The sequence below is a fragment of the Molossus molossus genome, unplaced genomic scaffold (assembly GCF_014108415.1).
Source record: "Molossus molossus isolate mMolMol1 unplaced genomic scaffold, mMolMol1.p scaffold_m16_p_15, whole genome shotgun sequence".
NCBI classification, from domain to species: Eukaryota; Metazoa; Chordata; class Mammalia; order Chiroptera; family Molossidae; genus Molossus; species Molossus molossus.
This window is the reverse complement of record NW_023425350.1, coordinates 3,568,550-3,584,582: the sequence shown is the minus strand read 5'-3', so window position 1 is coordinate 3,584,582 and position 16,033 is coordinate 3,568,550. Positions and strand designations below refer to the sequence as shown.

General features: G+C 48.1%; 1 protein-coding gene across 4 annotated transcripts in view; it reads left to right on the top strand.

Moving 5' to 3' along the window:
• The window catches only part of KIDINS220 (kinase D interacting substrate 220), an 87,109-nt gene extending 71,401 nt beyond the window's left edge, over positions 1-15,708 (top strand). For 2 of the 4 annotated variants that reach the window (XM_036262221.1, XM_036262222.1), the window contains 4 exons: positions 6,113-6,241; positions 8,036-8,134; positions 9,042-9,278; positions 12,799-15,708. In XM_036262221.1, the coding sequence (XP_036118114.1) occupies positions 6,113-6,241; positions 8,036-8,134; positions 9,042-9,278; positions 12,799-14,055 (1,722 nt within the window). In that variant the 3' untranslated portion in view covers positions 14,056-15,708. The remainder of the gene's footprint in view (positions 1-6,112; positions 6,242-8,035; positions 8,135-9,041; positions 9,279-12,798) is intronic. The other 2 variants (XM_036262223.1, XM_036262224.1) reach the window with 2 other exon arrangements.
• The last annotated feature ends 325 nt before the right edge of the window (positions 15,709-16,033 follow it).

The following is a 16,033-nucleotide window of genomic DNA, read 5'->3' as shown; positions in this document are numbered from 1 at the left end:
GGATCTTCTGCTCGACAGCAAACACGCCTGGGAGAACCGCCTTCAGTGCGTCTGAAGGTGACATGCCAGTCAAGCAGTGGGGAAGAGACGCGCTTGCAGACGTCGTCCTGTGCCTGTGGTGGGGGATGGGGCAGAAGCAGCAGTCCTGCCTGAATAGCCGGTTTCCACTGTGGCTGAGTCCATGACGGGTCGAGACACCACGCAGCAGCATGGGAGCTGTGGACGAGTAGTAGCTAGGAGGCAAAGCCGAAGACCCACGCACTGCCTCCCCTTGTCTCCCTCTTGCCCACCTCTCATGGTGGAACCCAGCAGAGACAGAACCTGGGGGAGGCAGCGGAGGCACCTTGGCTTAGCACAGCCCCTGGTTACCAGGAGGCAGCACAGCCTGCCACATCCCACTGGGGGGGTGCCCTGCGACTGAGCAACCTGGACATGGGACACCCACCACCTAGGGGTATGGGACATTTTCTACAACCCAGATCACGTGTCCAGTGAGATCCAGCGGCGCCAGCAGTGCAGGTGAGGGAGAACAGCCTTGTGCTGTGGCTCCATCCACTGGGAAGTAGAAGACAGACTTCTACTTATCAACCTTGTCAAAGCAAAACCTCAAAAAGGAGAGTTTACTGCCTGAAAAGCCCAAGCAGAGAAACAATCCATCAAATACCATGAATAACCAAGCTAACAAAGTAGCTCAGGAAGAAAATGAAAAGCATCCAGAACCAAACCCAATGACATTTAAGACTGATTTAAATGACAGAGAATTTGTGATTGCCGTTATGAAATACAAGAAAACCCAGAGAGGCAGTTTAGTGAGCTCAGGAAGGAACAAAAAGAATACTTCACAAAGGAGATTAAAACTATAAAAAAGAATCAAAGAAATTCTGGAGCTGAAGAACTCAATAAATGTGATTAAGAATGCTTTCAAGCCCAGTCGATGTGGCTCAGTGGTTGAGCATTGATTCATGCACCAAGAGTCCGCCAATCTGATTTCTGGTCAGGGCACCTGCCTGGTTTGCAGGCTCGTTCCTCAGCAGGGGGTTGTGTAGGAGGCAGCTGATCAATGTTGATGTTTCTCTCTCGTCTCTTCTCCCTAAAGTCAATTTAAAAAATATATTTTTAAAAAAGAATGCATTAGCCTGGCTGGTGCTGCTCAGTGGATTGAGCATTGTCCCATGGACTAAGAGGTCCCAGTTTGATTCCCAGTCAAGCTTGATCCCCAGTAGGAGGCATGCAGGAGGCAGACAATTGATGTTTCTCTCTCACGTTAATGTTTCTATCTCCATTTCCCTGCCTCTCTCTCTAAAAACTCAATAAAAACATGAAAGAAAGAAAGAAAGAAAGAAAGAAAGAAAGAAAGAAAGAAAGAAAGGAAAGAAAGAAAAGAATGCATTAGAGAGCATTGGAAATAGAGTAGACCAGATGGAAGAGGGAATTAGCAAGCTGGAAGACAGAAATCTAGAAATAGCTCAGGTAAAAGAAGATAGAGAACTGAGAGTTAAGAAGGTGAAAGAACTCTGCAAGAACTGTCTGATAGTGGACACACCAGAAGGAGAAGAGGGCAAGAAGGGAACAGAGAGCCTAGTCAAAGAAATAACTGATGAGGACTTTTCACCCATGGAAGGAGCTGGACCCTCAAATTCAAGAAGCTAATGGAACATCTAATTATCTCAGTACAAGAAAACCTTGTCCATGACACATTATATTAAAACTCAAAAGTTAAGGACAAAGAAAGAATTCTCAAGGCAGCCGGGTGGGGGTGGGGGGAAGACTACCCTACAAAGGAAACCCCATTAAATTATCATCAGATTTTTCAGCAGAAATCTTACAAGCCAGGAGAGAATGGAATGAAAGGTTTATAATATTGAAAGAGAAACCACTAGCCAGGAGTAATACATTATCATACATCATGATCAAATGGGGTTCATTGATTTGTAAATCAATCAGTGTGATACAAAACGAAAGCTAAAAATTATATGATCAGATCAATAGACACAGAAAAAGCATTTGACAAGGTACAGCATCCATATATGATTAAAATAGTCAATAAAGTGGCTTAGAAGGAAAGTATCTGAACATGACAAAGACCGTATATGACAGACCCTCAGCTAATAGCATCCTCAGTGGTGAAACACGGAAAGCTCGTCGTCTAATATCAGAACAAGGAAGGAGGCTCACTCTTGCCACTGTTATTCAGCACAGTACTGGGAGTCCTAGCCAGAGCAGTTAGGCAAGAGAAAGAAATAAAGGCTTGTGCTTTGGGAATGAAGAAATAAGACTGTCACTATTTACAGATACACGATGCTGTATGTAGAAAACCCTGAAGACTCCACCAAAAGACTATTAGAAATGATAAACAAGTACAGTAAAGTTGAAGGATACAAAATCAATACACAAAAATCTGTTTCCATATACTAACAAATCTCGGAAAGAGAAATGAAGAAAATCCCATTTACAGTTGAAACAACAAGGATAAAATACATAGGAATAAACCTAAAGGAAGTGAAGGACCGTTATACTGCCAGACATTGTTGAAAGAAATTGAAGAAGACACAAAGAAATAGAGATATCCTATGTTCATGGATTGGAAGAATCAACATCATTAAAATGCCTGTATTACTTTAAAGCAATGTACAGATGTAATGCAATGTTCATCAAAATCCCAATGACATTTTTCACAGAGATAGAGCAAAAAAAATCCTCAAATTTGTATGAAACCACAAAAGACCTCGGATAGCCAAAGAAGTCCTGAGAAAAAAGGACAAACCTTGACTTCAAATGATTCTACAAAGCTATAGTAATCAAAATAATATGATATCAGCAGAAAAACAGACATAAAGACAAATGGAACAGAATTGCCAGCCCAGAAATAAACCTACACATATATGGGCACATAATTTTCAACAATGAAGCAAGAAACATACAACAGAGAAAGGAAAGTCTCTTCAATAAGTGGTATTAGGAAAACGGACAGCCACATGCAAAAGAATGAAACTAGACTGGTATCTGACACCATACACAGAAATTGACACAAGATAGATTAAATACTTAAATATAAGACCTGAAACAATAAAATACACAGAGGAAAACATAGGCACTAAACTTATGGACCTTGGTCTGAGAGAGGTTTTTGTGAACTTGGCCCAAAAGGCAAGGGAAGTAAAAGAAAATAAATGAATGGGACTATGTCAAATTTAAAAAGCTTCTACACAGCAAAAGAAACCATCAACAAAATAAAAAGGCAACCAACCAATGGGAGAAGATATTTGCAAATGATAACTATTATAAGGGGCTAATATCCAAACTGTATAAAGAACTCAAGAACAACAAACCAATCCAACTAAAAGATTGGGCAAAGGACCTAAATAGATACTTTTCCAAGAGAGACATACAGATAGCCAACAGATATATGAAACGATGCTCAACATCACTAGTTATAAGGGAAACGCAAATTAAAACCACAGTGAGATACCACCTCACACTTAGAATGGCTATTGTCAATACGACAAGAAATAAGTGTTCGAGAGCATGTGGAGCCAAGGGGACCCCACACTGCTGATGGGAGTGTAAATTGATGCAGCATCCCTATGTTTATTACAGCATTATTCACAGCCCAGACATGTCCTTCGATGGATGATTGGATAAAGAAAAAGTGGTACATATAAATAATAGAACACTACTCAGCCATAAGAGAAGATGAACTACTGCCATTTGTGACAACATGGATGGATCTTGAGAGTAGTGTGCTAAGTGAAATAAGTCAGGTGGAAAAGGACAAGAACCTTATGATTTCACTCACATGAGGTATATTTTTAAAAGCAAGGAAGAAGCAAACAAAAAAGAAGGAGCTACAACAGAATGGTGGTTACCAGAGGGAAGGGTGGAGGATCAAGAAGGTAAAGGGGGATAATAGGCTTCGGGGGATGAGCACCCAGTGGAGTATACAGATGTCTTATTGTCAAGTCACACACCTGGAATTTATATAATGTTATTAACCAGTGTTACCCCAATACATTTTAAAATGTACGGAAAACATTTGAAATTCCCATAGCTGATAGTGGATAATTAACACTGAATACTGGCTCCATGCATCCAGGCAGAAAACGGAACTGGGGACAGGAGCACTAAATTACTGAAGCACCAGGGTTTTGCTGTTAGTGTTTTTGAAGCAGTTGGACTGGACTGTATAATAGGTAGCATATTTTAAATGTAAACTTAATTTACAACAAGCTGCGAATACATGCGTTAGGTACAGTGTATTTCAAGTCATTGATATCCAGACTTTTGTGGACCTGTCTCATACTTGTCAACACGCTGCAACTCCGACTGTCATAAAATTACTACCCCAACTGTCTATTCAATATGTCTCATCCCCTAACTTTTTCTCATCCCCTAATATTTATTTTTATATATAATATAGAGATGTGCCTTGTATATGCTATGTGTGCAGATTTCTTTATCAGTTCATAATACAAGAATATTTTATGCTTTTGTGTTACAAATGATGCTTAACAACTGGCTGAACAGTGTTTAATGACAGGTCCTTTTGGCTGTGTTATAGTCTATTTTTGTCCTAATAGTGAAAAAAGAGGCAGTAGAAAATAGAAATGAACATATCCTTGAGGATAGGATACTTTTTATCATTTTAAAATTAGGTGGAAAAGCCTGGCCAGTGTGGCTCAGTGGTTGAGCGTCGACCCTGCACCAAGAGGTCACCAGTTCGATTCCCAGTCAGGACACATGCCCAGATTGTGGGCTCGATCCCCAGTGAGAGGCATACAGGAGGCGGCCAGTCAATATTCTCTCTCATCGATGTTTCTGTCTCTCTTTCCCTCACCCTTCCTCTTTCTCTAAAATCAATAAAGAAAAAAAAGGATTAGGTGGAGTGGTAAATAGGATAGATCATTTGGAAAATTATCCTCTGGTTGATTTTTCTTCTCTTTATTGTGGTTATTGTTTCTATAAACTCTTCAAAAATAGAGCAAAGAAAATAGTAGTTGTAAGACCTGGTATGTTAGGTTCTGATCCAAATCTACCATACTAGCTATTTATTCTGTGACTTTGAAGTCAAAACCTAACCCTTCTAGACCTCATTGTCCATATCTGTAACTAAAGAGACTCTTACATAATTGGCCACAAATACTTCTTCAGCATGTCACCATATTCAGAAATGTTTTCTTCTAATACTAGAATTATTTATTATTTTGAACAAGACCAAATTTTTCTTTTAAACAAGACCAAATTTTAATGGATTGTATTTACTTTGACACATGTTAAGAAGAAATCCAGTTGTTTTATATTCACACGTTACTGTACAGATTCTGAAGGGGGGTTTAGATCCCGTGGATATAAAATATGACCAAGATCTGAAAACTGCAGCTACCGGAGACTATTAAGTTAGTCTGTAGAGACATTTAAAGCCATTTAGGTACTTTTACTTAATGGATTTACCTAACATATCTTTAGGCATCAGTAATTTCTCCCCTTTTGTACCTTTTAAATAAATAAATAAATAAATAAATAAATAAATAAATACATAAATGCCCTTCTGCCCGGCCGGTGTGGCTCAGTGGTTGAGCGTCATCCCGGGCACCAAAAGGTTGCTGGTTCAATTCCCGGTCAGGGCATATGCTTTGGTTGCAGGCTTGATCCCCAGGAGGGGGCGTGCAGGAGGCAGCTGATGGTGATGTTTCTCTCTCACCCATGTTTCTATTTCTATCTCCCTCTCTCTCTAAAAAGCAGTGAAAACATATTTTAAAACTATTTTTTTTAAAGTCCTTCTGTTATTAAGGCCACACCCTTCTCTCTGGAGGTTAGGCTGTGAACATTTAAGAAGTTAGCCTAGGCTTGGTTCATGGAATGTTCTGTCTTCTTAAGTGTTTTGAATTAGGCTATATCTGCTATAATAAAAGCTACTCATTAAGCTGTAACAGTAGCTAAATCTGTTCCCTGGTAACATTTCTCCATGCTGCACACACTCTTAGTCCTGTAGTTGAAAAAACTTGATTGTTGACCAGAGAGCTTCATAGTGTAACTCATGAGTATTTCAGTCATGCGACTGCATCTCCCTGCACGACGTGCTGTTCGTACATATGTTTTTCCACGGCTGTTTCAGGGGTCCGGCCCAGCCTCAGGCACAGTGCCACTGCACACAATGAATGTGGATGCCGTGTGCGAGAAGCTGAAGCAGATCGAAGGGCTGGAGCCCAGCATGCTGCCGCAGTACTGCGCCACCATCAAGAAGGTGAGGCTCCCTGCACCTGCCGGCTGGGGGGCGGGGCGGGGGGGGCGGGGCGGGGCTTCTCTGTGAACCGCAAAGCTCTGAATGGAAACACGCCTCTTACTGTTTTGTATCCTTAGTTGCCCTGTTATCTTAGTTTATAAATGGTTAAAGGAATAGACTTGTATGCATATATGCACAACCAAGGGACGCAGACGCAGACGCAGGAACTGGGTGGGAATGGAGAGGAGGGGGTCAAAGGAGAATAAAGGGCAACATCTGTTAATACTTTCAACAATAATTTTTAAAAAGGAATAAAGTAGCTGTGTTACAATGTTACTTTAAAAACGACCTGATACAAGTAAGAAAGGCCTTGGTGAGGATACAGAGCCCACGGGTTTCACCGTTGGGTAAAGGAGGACTGTTTCTAACATGCACCGTGGAGCACGTGAGGGAGGCCTTGGTGTTGTTTTCTCTCATTGTAATATGTATTTATGACTTAACAGTTATCAAAGCAGCCACACTCCATTCCCCCAAATTCTCATCTTCGTCTCATGCAGGACTTTTGATCGTGTCCTGTCTGACGGAACCCCATAGGTTGGGGTTTACAAGGCTAACACATTTGAAAAAGTCTGCTTTTTCCTAGTAGCTCTTACTGCTATCCTAGTAGCTACCGCGAAGTTGGACGGTGATACCGGGGTTTCAGGGAAGGTTTCCCGGACACAGGCCGACTGAGTGCCCGTCAGAGTAGTTGTTCCCACTAGTTCTCCGTTGTCCTTAGAGACAGCGGCAAGTCTCTGCCGGTCACCTGCTTCGAGGCACGCAGAACCGGGAGCTCGGCGGGCCCCGCTGTGTTCCTCTCGGCCTCGTCGTCGGGAAGGCTCAGGGCACGGCCGTCTCCCGCAGTCGGTCAGGGCAACGCGTGTGCAAAGGTGGCGCCGCTGCCCTGGACTGATTGTCCTCTCGCAGCGTGGTCTCCAGCGGGGACCCTGTGCTGCCCGTGTCTCCGTCAGGATGGGGTCTTTTCGCGCGCAGCGCTTTGCCCCGGCCCTCGCTCTCTGAGCCCATCGTGGCTGCTGGTCGTCGCTGCCACGGCCTTGCTGACCCCTCCGCCGCGGGGCTTGGTCACGCGCTGTGTACGGCTTCCCTTCGCAGTGAACCTGGGGGCTGCGCGCGGTCGTCGATCGCACACTCCACCTTTACCACAGTCCTCGGTCACGTTTTGTATTTTGAAAATCAGTAAGCTCCCCATTATTAAGGAAAATATAATAGTTTCTTATTTGGGAAAACTAGAGTTATAGAGACTAACAATGATGCGATCATATTTTGTGAATTTAACTGACTGGGAAACAGTGGGTGGACATGGTTTATGTCTGAAGTCATCTGCTGTTGCTCATAAACAGGTTCCAAAGCCCCACTTCACGTAGAACTTGATCAGGGACCGACCCACCGATGGACACCTTTGTCCCCTCCCAGCACCTTGGTCCATGTTCATATTTTACAAGATTGGAGGAGAAAAACTAGCGACTTTGTTACTGCTCCCGGCAGGGGAGGTAGCCTTGGAAACAGTTGGGAGGAGTGGCCCTTGGGCTGGTCCCTGAAGAGGGACAGTTTTACCTGAGTGCTTGAGACACTTGGAGACGAGGGGGCTTACGTGGGCACATTCAGCATGTTGGTCACGTTATTAAAGGAGAGGTCAGCTTTGTCAGGTCAATATTTTCTAGTCTCTAATGACGTTCTTACTGCTACATATGCGAACGTGCTTTTCATTCACGAGTAGCTCAGACTGCGTCACGGCCTTCTCCCTGTCTCACCCAGGCCAACATCAACGGCCGTGTGCTGGCTCAGTGCAACATCGAGGAGCTCAAGAAGGAAATGAACATGAATTTTGGAGATTGGCATCTTTTTAGAAGCACAGTAAGATATTTTATATTTGCAACATTGTGTAAAACAAGTGCAAGTAAGCATTGGCCTAAATGGATGTAGTTCTGTATGTTTTAAAAAACATGTAAAAATGCATTTTACACGTCCGCCCAGCCCTGTGTATTGCATCAGGCCCCGTGCACACGGCAGCCCGTGACGACCTTGGCCCTCTGGGCATTTCCCCTGGAAAACTGGGGACGGCCGCTCTGCTTATTCTCCCCACTTTCACTGATAAAGACGCTCCTGGACCTGCCTCCGGTCTGGCTCCCCGGAGCCTCCAGGCCTCGGCCTTGGAGCTTGTCCCCGTCAGGCTGCGTGGCCCACTCACGGCAAGAACCCCGTGGAGTCGCCTTAGGAAGAGCCCGGCTCAGGGGCTGATCACCCTCGGTATTGGATCAGATCCTCCTCCGCCATCCCCAGGTGAACTCTGGTCCCCCTGGCCTGCCTCCAGCAAGAAGCCTGTGCAGTGGACTCAGCCAGAACCCCTGGCCCTTGCTGACCCCCAGCTCCTGTGTGGGTGGCCCTTGTCCATGCCTGGAACTGGCCCGGCCCCGCCCCGGGCCTCTGTCCTCGCAGTGTCCTGACTGCAGTCTGCATTCCTGTTGGCTCCTGCCGGCTTGGGCCTTCCACACTGCAGTTGCATTTTGTTTTGTTCTTACGTCAAATTTTAAACTAAAATAATAGTGTAATGGTCATATACATGTAATTATTGCCATTACTTCTTTTAGTATTAAAATCAAAGACGAGCTGATACAGTACAAACTCACTAGAAATCACTAACAGGAAGTGTGCTTTCTCATTTCCGTAATAACTGGATGATGTTCTATTGTTAAAATGATTTCTAACGCTGCTAAATGTGACTTGTCGGTGCGACTATAAACCCATCTTTCCCTCTGTGAAGGTCCTAGAGATGAGAAACGCGGAGAGCCAGGTGGTCCCCGAAGACCCCCGTTTGCTCGGCGAGGCCAGCAGCGGCCCCGTGCCCCAGGGTGAGCCCGCCTGCCGGCCTCCGCACCACGAGCTGCCCCACACCGAGCTGCCCGGCCAGGCGCCCTTCACGCTCAACTTCAGCTTCGAGGAGCTGAACTCGCTCGGCCTGGACGAGGGCGCCCCGCGGCACGGTCACCTCGGCTGGCAGGTAGGCTGTGTTCGAGCGACTCGGGGCCAGCTCGTCGAGGTTGTGTGGGGCATCGATGCCGTCATTCAGACACTCCTGAGAGAGCCTGCGTGACCGACGGAGACTCCCTGTTCTCGGGCTCCGTGAAGAAAAGCAGAATTCCTTTATTTATTTTATTGTTTTAAATCCTCACCCGAGGGTATTTTTCCATTTATCTTCAGATCGAGTGGGAGGGGGAAGGAGAGAGAGAAACACTGATATGAGAGAGGGTCATCGACTGACTGCCTCCTGCACCACCCCGCCCAGGGCTGGGGACTGAGCCCGCAACCGAGGTACATGCCCATGACTGGAATCGAACCCACGACTCTTTGGTCCGCGGTCGGACACTCCAACTGCTGAGTCACACTGACCAGGACTAGATTCCTCTAGAAACTGATAAGATGTGTGAAACAATGAGATAAGGTGACAGCACAGAGTCAGCAGAGACTGGATGGCTGTAATTCGGGTACTTAACAGTCTGACCGCTGTCTCCCTGTTGAATGGATTATTCATCGGTTGAAATATGTCTTTCCTAGAAAGCTTGCCGCATATCATCCCTCTGAGCATCCTAATTTGGTGTTTCAGCACATCTGTCCTCTGCTTATGGATGTTCACTGTCCTTTTATTATCTGGTGTGATAGGTGCACGAGTTCTTTCTTGGGATGTTCTTAGAAGAGGGAGGACAGGTGGGGGTCAGGAATAAAAAGAACAATGTGAGCCCACGAGAAAGCGTAAGGGGAGAATAAGGGAAATGAGCCAGGAAACAGCAGGGACGGAAGGAGAGAAGGCAGGGAGGGAGGCCAGTGAGCAGCGACCCAGACACTCGCGGGAAGGGTGTGGGAGGAGCAGGACCTGGCGGGTCTGCCCTTGAGGGTCGGTCTGTTTAGTTTGGTAGTGAAAATATTTGTCCATTGCTGCTATCTTTTCCTACATATTCTCACCTTATTTAAGGTGGAAAACCACGATATGGTTGGGCGTTGACAAGATAAAACAGTTCCCTTATTTGACAGTGTGACAGCCCACGCTTGCCCTTTGTCTCCGTCTCAACAACCACAGTTCCTTCTCCGTGGCTCGTTCTCTGCTTTCCCGGCTCCGCGGTTCCTGCCGGGACCTTCCCCTCAACAACCACAGTTCCTTCTCCGTGGTCCGTTCTCTGCTTTCCCGGGCTCCGCGGTTCCTGCCGGGACCTTCCCATCAACAACCACAGTTCCTTCTCCGTGGCTCGTTCTCTGCTTTCCCGGCTCCGCGGTTCCTGCCGGGACCTTCCCCTCAACAACCACAGTCCGGGACCTTCCCTCAACAACCACAGTTCCTTTCTCCGTGGCTCGTTCTCTGCTTTCCCGGCTCCGCGGTTCCTGCCGGGACCTTCCCCTCAACAACCACAGTTCCTTTCTCCGTGGCTCGTTCTCTGCTTTCCCGGCTCCGCGGTTCCTGCCGGGACCTTCCCCTCAACAACCGCAGTTCCTTCTCCGTGCTCCGTTCTCTGCTTTCCCGGCTCCGCGGTTCCTGCCGGGACCTTCCCATCAACAACCGCAGTTCCTTCTCCGTGCTCCGTTCTCTGCTTTCCCGGCTCCGCGGTTCCTGCCGGGACCTTCCCCTCAACAACCACAGTTCCTTCTCCGTGCTCCGTTCTCTGCTTTCCCGGCTCCGCGGTTCCTGCCGGGACCTTCCCATCAACAACCGCAGTTCCTTCTCCGTGCTCCGTTCTCTGCTTTCCCGGCTCCGCGGTTCCTGCCGGGACCTTCCCATCAACGCAGCAGCTCTCTGCCTTCGTTCTACAGAATCTCAGAGCCTCTTACACTTGAACATCATCGAAGACCCTACAGGGAGGGCTCTTCCTCACATAAATTTATCTGTCGGTATTTACTATGTTAGAAAGGACCATGGAGAAACTTGAAAAATATTTATTTATTTAAAAATAAACCTATTATAATGTTAACATTTGTATGAAAAATGACAATATTTTCCAAAACAAAGCTCAATGTAGAGAAAATGACTGTTTCACAAGTGTCTTCAGTGCCCAGCTGAACGGAGGACAGCTCGGCCGCACATCTGCTCTGCCCTGGGCGCGGGGCGACACGGGGCGGGGGGCACCGCGGGGCGGGAGGGGGCGGAGGGGCACCGCGGGGTGACACGGGGTGGGGGGTGGGGGCGCTGCGGGGCGGGAGGGGCACGCTGTGCGAGACAGTCTGCCTGCGGGTCCCGGAGGGCGGGCACAGCCCAGGGTCCTCTCTGCCTCCTTTGTTCCAGCCTTTGCTCTCGCCCCTCAGCTTCCTGATTCCTTCCTTTCGTCCCCTCCTCTTTGCCTGTTCTGGACTGTTCGCTCCTCATTACGAGCTTTTCTGGGATCAAAAGCCATTCTAATCCTAAAGCTTGACCTTGGGGCGCCGGCCAGCGTGGCCGTTGGTTGGCCGTGGACGGGAGGTCGTGGGCTTGGGTCCCGGCAGGGCTCCTGCGGGGCTGCGGGCCTCCCTGTCTGCCGTTTGCGTGGCTCCTGTGTGGGTCTCTTCCGTGGCACGCCATGCTCTGTTCGTTTAATTTTAATGTTTTTTTTTTGGCATTTTGAGTACATTTTCTTACTCTGAATTGAAATTTGACAGAAATGTTGTCTTACAGATTGAGAGAGGTTCTTTTTTTAAGAAATTGATTTTTAGAGAGAGGAATGGAGAGAAAGAGAGAGAAACATTGATGTGCACAAGAGAGAAACATCGCTCAGTTGCATCTCTCACACACCCCAACCGGGGACTGAACCCAAACCCAGGCATGTGCCCCGACAGGGACCCAGACCCACCACCTGCTGGTGTACCAACTGAGCCACACCGGCCAGGGCAAAAGAGAGGTTCTTTTTAATATACATTGAAGAGCCCTGGCCAGTGTGGCTCAGCGGTTAGAGCGTCAGCCTGCAGTCCAGAGAGACCCGTGTTCGGTTCCCGCTAAGGGCATGTACCTCGGTTGCAGTTTGTCCCCGGCCCTGGCTGGGTCATGCGGGTGGCAACCACTCGATGTGTCCCTTTCACATCGATGTTTCTCTCTCTCCTCTCTCTCACTCTCTCCCTCCCCACTCTATTTGAACAAAAAAATATATATATATATACATTGAAGATATAAGTGTTTCGTTTTTCAGATATACCTAATCTTTTCTCTTTTCTAAGGGGAATTTTTACATTTTATCAATGAAGTTGACTTTTTTGTTAAATAAAATTTAAAAGGTTGAAATTATAAAAACAAGTACTAATATTATTTGTTAATGTAACCTTTAGTTATACTTTTAAATATTAAACTAATTTTATTAAAATTTGTACAAAGCTTCCTATTAGCAGGAAATTTGTCCATAGTTCACAGCTTTGGTTAAACTGCATCACGCAGAATTCTTTTAAAAGAATTTGGTGTGTCGAGGACTTTAAAGATTCTTGGTGCACACATATTCTTCCTAAGCTGGTGTTTTCTCTGCCTTTCCTTTCTGTGTACTTGGACTCTTAGTTGTCTGTCCTCTGTCTTACAGTCCCAGGCACGCAGAACGCCAAGCCTCTCGAGCCTCAACTCCCAGGACTCCAACATCGAGATCTCGAAGCTGACTGACAAGGTGCAGGCTGAGTACCGAGACGCCTACCGCGAGTACATTGCTCAGATGTCGCAGTTGGAGGGGGGCCCGGGCTCCACGGCTGTCAGTGGCAGGTCCTCCCCACACAGCGCATGCTACCTGGGTCAGAGCACCTCGGGGGGCTCCATTCACTCGAGTCTGGAGCCGGAAAAAGCGAAGGACAGCGAGCTGAAGCCAGACGATGGGAGGAAGCCCTTCGTGATGAAGAGGGCAGATGTCATCGACTACTCGTCATCCGGGGTCTCCACCAGCGACGCCTCGCCCCTGGACCCCATCACGGAGGAAGATGAGAAGTCCGATCCGTCGGCCAGTAGGCTCCTCCCGGGCAAGAAGCCCTCGGAGCGGTCAGGTCTCTTCCAGGCCGACCTGAAGCTCAAGGGAGGGGGCCTGCGCTACCAGAAGCTCCCCAGCGACGAGGATGAGTCTGGGGCAGAGGAGTCGGACAACACGCCCCTGCTCAGAGACGGCAGAGATAAGAAGGCCGAGGGGCGAGCGGAGAGGGCCTGCAGGTCCCCAGAGCACAGCGCCGAGCCCATCCGAACCTTCATCAAAGCGAAAGAGTACCTGTCAGACGCCCTGCTGGACAAGAAGGACTCCTCCGATTCCGGGGTGCGGTCCAGCGAGAGCTCCCCCAACCACTCCCTTCACAGCGAGGCCGCGCACGACTCCCAGCTGGAAAAGGCCAACCTCATCGAGCTGGAGGACGGCCACGGCGCGGAGCGGGGGCTGCCGCACGGCCTGAGCGGCCTGCAGGACCCGGGGACAGCCCGGATGTCCATCTGCTCCGAGGACAGGAAGAGCCCCTCCGAGTGCAGCCTGATCGCCAGCAGCCCCGAGGAGAGCTGGCCGGCCTGCCAGCGAGCCTACAACCTCAACCGCACCCCCAGCACCGTGACCCTGAACAACAACAGCGCCCCGGCCAGCAGGGCCAACCAGAACTTCGAGGAAAGGGAGGCGCTGCGCGGCACGACCCCGGCCCTGCGGCCGGCCTCCAGCGCCAGCTCCACGGCCGTTCAGAACGAGAACCTGAAGGGCCTGGCGCACAAGCGAGGCCAGCGGCCGAGCTACACGCGGCTCTGCACGGAGGCCCCAGAGCTCCTGGCCGCGGCCTCCCCTGAGAGCACGGGCTTTGGGGAGGAGAGGGAAAGCATCCTTTAGGGAGACACGCAGGATGGCGCGCACAGCGCTGACCTTCTTCTGGGGAGCCTCCCCCGCACCTCGTCTTTCCACAGCCCGCTCAGCCGAGTGATGGGTGGGAGGAGCCTTGGTGTAGGACACGTGGCACACAGAGGCCATGCTGGGAAGGCTGCCGGTCAGCCGGCCTCCAGTGTCTGAGCAGCGAGGCCCTCCACTCTGTCGCGAGAACTCTCATTGGCACCCTCCCCATAAAAAGTTTTGGGACAAGATCCGAGTATATAGCTAGGTCAGATATTTTATTAAATATAAAGGGTTTAATTTGCCAAAAGAAAACACCTCGAGACCCCTTTTGTAGAACATTCGCTCATCAGACGTTTGAGGGAAGGCAGGGTGTTCGGTGAACCAGAAGCCGGTTTTGCTTTTAATGAGTAAAAGCGAAGAACTCACAGGTCCCGGGCAGCCCAGAGACTAAAGGTAGATTGAGAGCCCGTGTTCTACGGTATAAATAGTCAAATTGCTTATCAAAGGGTTTTTAAATTTTAAGTAGAAAATAGATGATAAAGAGGGCTTTAAAAATTGGTAAGAAAGTGAGTCAAAAATGTCCAAAGTAGTGCCCCTGTAGCTAGGCCATTGGGAGCTGCAGGGACAGAGAGTGCAGGCCCACAGCCTCCCCCGCCCTGGGTGCTCCTCCCTCCCACCCCAGCCCTGGTCTGCGCTGAAGCTCCTCCGACCGCCGCGCCCGGTGTGTCTCACTGAGCCTCGCGCGGAGGGGAGCCGGACTCCTTCTGGGGAGAATCAGGGAGGACACGAGTAGTAATGGGCTGTGATAGATAATTGTGGAATAAGAGAATGAGGAAGTAACTACATCAGAAAGGTCAGTGATGGATAGGGTAGAACTGCCCTTTGCCTTGCATACCAGGGCAGTTTATCAGTTTTGTCTTCTAATCAGCAGCTAGTCCGGGGTGATCGTAAGAAGGGATGTGTGTTTTTAAAAGTTTAAACACAAGCCATGAAGCAAGGGCAAAAAGAAGCATGGCCCGTGTGGCTTTCCGCGTGTTGTTGGCAGAGTGAAGGATGCTCACGTTGCAGTCGTCTGCAGACTAGGGATGAGCCCGTCGTCATGCATCAGGGTTTCTGACTTACGTTGATTTGGGCAGCGTGCCGTCATCAGAGGTGTTAGATGGTGAGACTAGATGTGTGATGACCTAGGGTTAGTGTTACATTGCGATGTTTTTTCACTTAGTGGATTTTTACTAATGCGACCAGTCATTGTACTACATAGTTGCTCTTGGGGTTTCATTGCCTTGATGTTTGAGGGTAATCTAACATTTCCATCAAGCGATCATTTTGCATGACTTTAACAAATGTTTTAACCAATTACGAAAAGGCAAGATGTTATTGGCATTATGTATTGAAATGTTAACATTTTAGTATCTGTAGCGTTTATTAGTTTGCAATATTGCATAATTGGTCATTATTTCAGGGGCGACGCTCTGTTCCTTTTCAGGTGATGTGATTGTAGCATATTTATACTGTTTGTGAAGTTGATACTATAGTGCTCAGTGTACAAAAAGATTTAGAAAAAATAAAAAATTGCATGTTCTTCTGAGTCGTGGGTTTTATTTACTACGCTGACAGTGGTTCACATTCTCTGTGTGTGTTTTCTCGTGTGTCGAAAGTGTGTTAGAGACGCTCAGGTTCAGGGAGCAGCCACTGGTCACTGAGGGAGCCTGGCTCGCAGGTCCTGGTGTCCAAGTGTCTGTGGCACAGCTCCGTGCTGGGCTTCTGGAGCTGCAAGAAGTAGGTTGTCCAGATCCTGGCAGGATAGCGATTACTAGAGGAACATTCTAGAAAAGTTTGCTTTTCCATGCTGTTACAGAAATGGACTCACCAGATGGATTATTGAGTCACGCCATCCTCCCATCGAATCTGCGCGCACGTGCGTGTGTGCTTGCGTGTGCGTGTGTGTATGTGTGCGTGTGCACGTGTGTGTAATGTG